The sequence below is a fragment of the Dioscorea cayenensis genome, chromosome 9 (assembly GCF_009730915.1).
Source record: "Dioscorea cayenensis subsp. rotundata cultivar TDr96_F1 chromosome 9, TDr96_F1_v2_PseudoChromosome.rev07_lg8_w22 25.fasta, whole genome shotgun sequence".
NCBI lineage: Eukaryota > Viridiplantae > Streptophyta > Magnoliopsida > Dioscoreales > Dioscoreaceae > Dioscorea > Dioscorea cayenensis.
The window spans coordinates 24137699-24143483 of record NC_052479.1 but is presented as its reverse complement, the minus strand read 5'-3'; the positions used below and the strand labels follow the sequence as shown (position 1 = coordinate 24143483).

Below are 5785 nucleotides of genomic sequence, written 5' to 3'. Positions count from 1 at the left end.
GGTACAAATATTAAATCGAGGTACCCATTCTATGACAGATCTTAACTTCCCCTCTATTTTTGTGCCCTTAGTAGGCCTAGTATTTCCGGCAATTGCAATGGCTTCATTATCTCTTTATGTCCAAAAAAATAAGATTGTCTAGATACGATGGGAACAAATCTTATCAATTTATTTGAACACTGGCTAGATTATAATACAGATATTTATTTAGTGTAATATGGTACGATATGTGGCTCTTTCTGAACACAAATGTTGTTATCCACGTAGATAGATTATATCTGCTGCAAGTTAATGTATTTGACTAATTACTACTAATGCTTCGCATCAGAATAGTGCTAGTTGATGAGAGTTACTTCAGCATCAAGAAAAGTAAAGTCAAATTCCATTTGGATTATTTTATTCTCTCAATTCCAATCAGCAATATGGGGTGGGTGTAAACAGATCTATTTATTTATGATCGAATTAATTATATTTGTTCAATACACCATTGTCAATATCAATGGAATGTTGAGAAAACAAATCAAATTAAGTAAATCAAATAATGACTTGTGTTTATTGGATTGGAACGACTAAAATAATAAATTGGATGGGAAAAAATAAAGAATAGGAAGAGCAAAAATATCGGATTTATTCAATTAATAGATATACAATAAACAAGATTAACTCCCTTTTTTGAATTCCACTAACAAGAAAAAAAATATGAATAGAGCAAAAAAAAGGAGGAAATAATTACACTAATTACACAAAGATAAATACTAGTTACTCCCACCCCTTTACTCTTCACTTCAAATTTGAACCTTTCAATTTATATATTGAAATATACTAACAAAGTCTGTCTAGTTTATTGATTGTGACTAAAATCAACACTAGATCCAGTTGTATATATAAGAATTATATAGGAATCAAAAAAAATCTTTTATTTTCTTTTGAAATTGAAATCACATAAATAGGTTTTTATACATAAGAATTATACATAATGAAACTATTCGAATTATTATATTCATGGAGAAAGAATCGCAAAAAATGCAAAGAGGAAACATCTTGAGTCCAGCATTGAAGTATTTGAACTAGTATTTTAGATGGATGGGATGGGGGTACTAATATATCTGACACATAATTTAAATGTGATGATTTATCCTCTAAGAAGGGAAATATTGAATGAATAGATTGCTTTTTTTAGTGATTTAGATATTTCTTTTTCTTCGAGGGAAAATCCGAATCACAATATAAAATGGAATTTTCATACTGATTGCAGAACCTTCTAATATCATTTGAGAATAAGAAAAAAATTGTTGTGCCCAATAATTAAATGTTTCACTAGTACTAAACTAGATTTATTGTCATAATCCAAAATTTTCACAAAACAAACCATTTAAACCATGATCGTGAACAAGTGTGTAAATATACTCCTGAAAGAGAAGTGGATATAGTAATAGGAAGTACCTTTGCCTAGATCATCTTTTCTAAATACCCTTGTAATTCTTCCATTTTCATTTCTACTTAAACAAAAAGCAAGGGGCATTTCTTGGATTATAAAATGACACATAGTGCAATATGGTCAGAACAAGATATGTATTATGTATATATATATAGTACAATAAGAAATATTTACCCCGAGGACAAGGAATCAAATCAACATTTTTTTCTCTCCTTTTCTATTAAATCAGCTTATATTTATTGGTATATTTCTCTAAATAGTCCCTCTACTTTTAGTCTTTTACTTTAAATTGTAACTTTTTAGAGCCTCTACTACTTTTAAGTGAGCCATATTAGTCCTCTGTCTCAGGGGTTTAGGGTTAGGTTTTCGAACTTAGGGGGACTGATAAGTGATAGAAAGTTCATATTTTCTATAACATTTACACTGTATTTGGCATGAAATTTGATATGTTTAGCACCTAATTAGTACAAAAGATCATTCTTTTGTTCACCACAGCCTTTATTTCTGATTTAAGAACAAATAAGTGAATTCGAGGGCGTTTTAAAACAAAATATGCTAAGTTGTTGATTAGAGCTTCACCACAGTTTACAATGGCCATGGTGACATTTCACCACGGCCGTTGTCTACACTCACCACTGTCGTTATCAAGCCATGGCAGCATGAAACCATTGGAAGCAACACATGAGCCATAACGGCCTCACAACGGTCGTTGTGAAAACCCATCATGCCCATGATCTCACCAAACAATACCCATAGAGTGGTGCCAAGATGTAGTGGCTGTATAGAGCTCTCTTTGTGAGAGTTTACTCATTACCTCTTGAGACTCTTGAGTTGAGTGAAAAGTCTCTTGAAGGCCACCCACTCATGTTGAAGTCCAATGTAATGGTAGAGATCTCTCATTGTGAGAGTTTCCTCATTACCTCTTGAGACTCTTCAGTTAAGTAAAAAAATATATTGAAGACCAGTCACTTATGTCGAGGTCTAGTGTAATGATAGAGAGATCTCCTTGTGAGAGTTTCCTCATTACCTCTTGAGACTCTTTTTAGTTAAGTGAAAAATATGTTGAATACCACTCATTCATGTTGAGGTCCAATGTAGTGGTAGAGAGCTATATTTGTGAGAGTTTTCTCATTACCTCTTGAGACTGTCTTGAGTTAAGTGGAAAATATGTTGAAGACCACTCACTCATGTTGAGGTCTAATGTAGTAGTAGAGAGCTCTCCTTATAAGAGTTTTCTCATTATCTTTTGAGACTCTCTTAAGTTAAGTGGAAAATATGCTAAAGACCATTCACTAATATTAAAGTCCAATATAGTGGTAGAGAGCTCTCATTGTGAAAGTTTCCTCATTACCTCTTGAGTTGAGTGAAAAATATGTTGAAGACCATTCACTCATGTTGAGGTCCAATCTAATAGTAGACAGCTTTCATTGTGAGACTTTTCTCGTTACCTCTTGAGACTCTCTTGAGTTGAGTGGAAAGTATTTTGAAGACCACCCACTCATGTTGAGGTCCAATGTAGTGGTAGAGAGCTCTTTTTGAGAGAGTTTCCTCATTATCTCTTGAGTTAAGTAAAAAATATGTTGAAGACCATTCACTCATGTTGAGGTCCAATGTAATGGTACAGAGCATTCATTATGAGAGTTTTCTCGTTATCTCTTGAAACTCTTTTGAGTTGAGTGGAAAGTATTTTGAGAACCACCCACTCATGTTGAGGTCCAATGTTGTGGTAAAGAGCTCTCTTTGTGAGAGTTTCCTCATTACTTCTTAAGACTCCCTTGAGTTAAGTGGAAAATACTTTTGAAGATCATGATCTCTTGCTGAGTCTAATGTAGTGGTAGAGAGCTCTCTTTGTGAGAGTTTCCTCATTACCTCTTGAGACTCACTTGAGTTAAGTGGAAAATGTTTTTAAAAACCATGATCCCTTGCTGAGTCTAATGTAGTGGTAGAGAGATCAGTTTTGTAAGAGTTTCCTCATTACTTCTCAGGACTTTTCTTGAGTTGACTGGAAAATGTTTGGAAGACTTCCATGTTCTCTTGCTAGGTCAAAGGTAGTGGTAGAAAAGCTCTCATTGTGAGAGTTTTCTCATTACCTCTTGAGACTATTTTTACTTAAGTGGGAAATATGTTGAAGACCACCAACTTATGTTGAGGTTCAATGTAGTGGTAGAGAACCCTAATTATGAGAATTTCTCCATTATCTCTTGAGACTCTCTTAAGTTGAGTGAAAACTATGTTAAAGACCATTAACTTATTTTGAGGTCCAATGTAGTGGTAGAAATCCCTCATTGTGAGAGTTTCTCCATTACCTCTTGAGACCCTCTTGATAAAGTGGAAATCCTCTTGAGATTCTCTTAAGATCAGTAACTCTTGTGGAGTCCAAAGCAATGATGAACAACTTCCTGCTTGAGATCCACATGGGTCAAATAGTGGTTTTTCCTGAGCAAAAAAAATTAATGAATGATGCTCACATCTCACATGTAAAAAAAATTGAATATGAGTAAAAAAAGAAAAGAAAAGAGTTCTCTCAAATTGACTAAAATGTTCAATTAGTGAAGAGAAAGAAAGTTCTCTAAATGATAACTAAAAAAAGTTCTCCGAGTGAACAAAAAAAATTCAAACGAATTGATATAAAAAAAATATATATATATATTTCTTAATAATAATGAAGAAAGAGGCTTCACAAGTGTGAGACATCGAGCCTTCAAACTCCAAAACCAAAAGAAATCAAGTCTATGATTCGCAGTCAAATGGGGATCACTGCCCAAAGTCCACTAGGTATTCTAAAAACAAACAAGTCAAACCAACCAAGTTAGTGGCCTAACCATATGAGCGGTTATGACATAGAGATGAACAAGCTAAGGCTCAAAAGCACAGGAGAGTCGAGGCTTGAAGAGTTCAAATGATATGACAAATGATTTCAAGAATCTTAAGACATCAAAAGTCAAAGAGCTTCACAAGTCCAAGACTGAAAGCTTTACAAGTATAATGCCGGAGTTTTCAAAAATCTAAGTTTAATTAAATTGAGTTCATGATTCATAAACATAGAGAAATCACAACTTGAGATACAATTGATATTCAAGATACAAACAAAAAAGATGAGACCAAAGTCAACAAAGTCAAATGAAATGCCCTCAACATGGTTCTCAGGGAAAAAGTTGGGATAGAATGAAGTCAAAGTAGACCCAAATTACGTGAGGCTAGAGGAAGATTAAGAAAATAGGATTAGGATAACTAGAATTTATAGTCCATGTATTTCTTGATCAAATTTATGTATTTTTATAAATTTCTTTTTGGATATTAATAAAATTAATTTCTTGAATCTAATATTTCTCAGTCACACTTGTTCTTAATCAGAAGTTCCCATGCATAAGTCTGGGGTAATTAACAATAGAGGCTTGCCCCTAATGAAAGTCATGAACCTACAATCCCTTTGAAATCTTAAAAAAATAAAATTTGATTTGTGATTCGTCATTTTTAACAAGGCAACCCTAGTTAAAGACTTTGTAGAATAAAAGACCCCACACTTAGGAATGTACGGAGGGCTCATACTAAGTCAAATTCAGGGAAGTAAACTTTGTCTCTAAAGTCTTTATTCACATGCAATTTGAGATTCAGAGGATAGTGAGGATGATGAGGATGAACCTTCTTAACATGCCGGGATTTCTCTAATTGTTGGCATGACCCTATTGCAACATGTAGAATTCTTCAACACCAACAACAAGAAAAAGAATGAGAGGAGAGAAAAGAGTGAGGAAGAGAAAGTTGATGGTACTGAAGAGAACTATGTGGTTTGTTTTGATGTAATGGTTCCTAGGATTGTGAGAGCATGTAGTGTCGTCATCATTTTCATGTAAACTACATAGTCCGTTGGCTAGTGCAAAGTGACAACTGCCCACTTTGTCATCGCTCACTGAGATTGTAACTAACTAATTTTTTTTACATGCATGTGTGATTTTGATTGTATTTGTAGGTGTATATATATATATATATATGTTACAAAATATCACAAAATATGTAACACAACAAGTCGATATAGGGAAAAATCATGACATCAATAAACACCCTATTTTTAATTAATTTTAATTAAAAACATTTTAGATCACATGCTGGAATAAAAAAAGTAGCGTCATCTTTCCTTTATAAAATAACGGCTAGAAAGCAAATGGGAATAGATTTCGTGAAAGAAAAGATTTAGTAGGCTAGGGTTAGAGAGTCATATTTACATAGTGACTGAGTCAGAAATTACAGGTTAGAGAGGCGAATTGCAAAAAAAAAAAAGTTTAATTAATAAAATTGTTATAATTTTTAAATTTATTTAATATGTTAATTTATAGTTTAGTTTATACA

The 5785-nt window shown here is 33.1% G+C and overlaps 1 protein-coding gene across 1 annotated transcript; it reads right to left on the bottom strand.

The window, feature by feature from the left end:
* Positions 1-954: 954 nt before the first annotated feature.
* On the bottom strand, positions 955-1494 carry LOC120268598 (maturase K-like). The gene is given in 4 exon segments (XM_039275925.1): positions 955-1170; positions 1224-1258; positions 1370-1461; positions 1463-1494. Coding segments are annotated over 4 exon segments (375 nt in total).
* Between the last annotated feature and the right edge of the window lie 4291 nt (positions 1495-5785).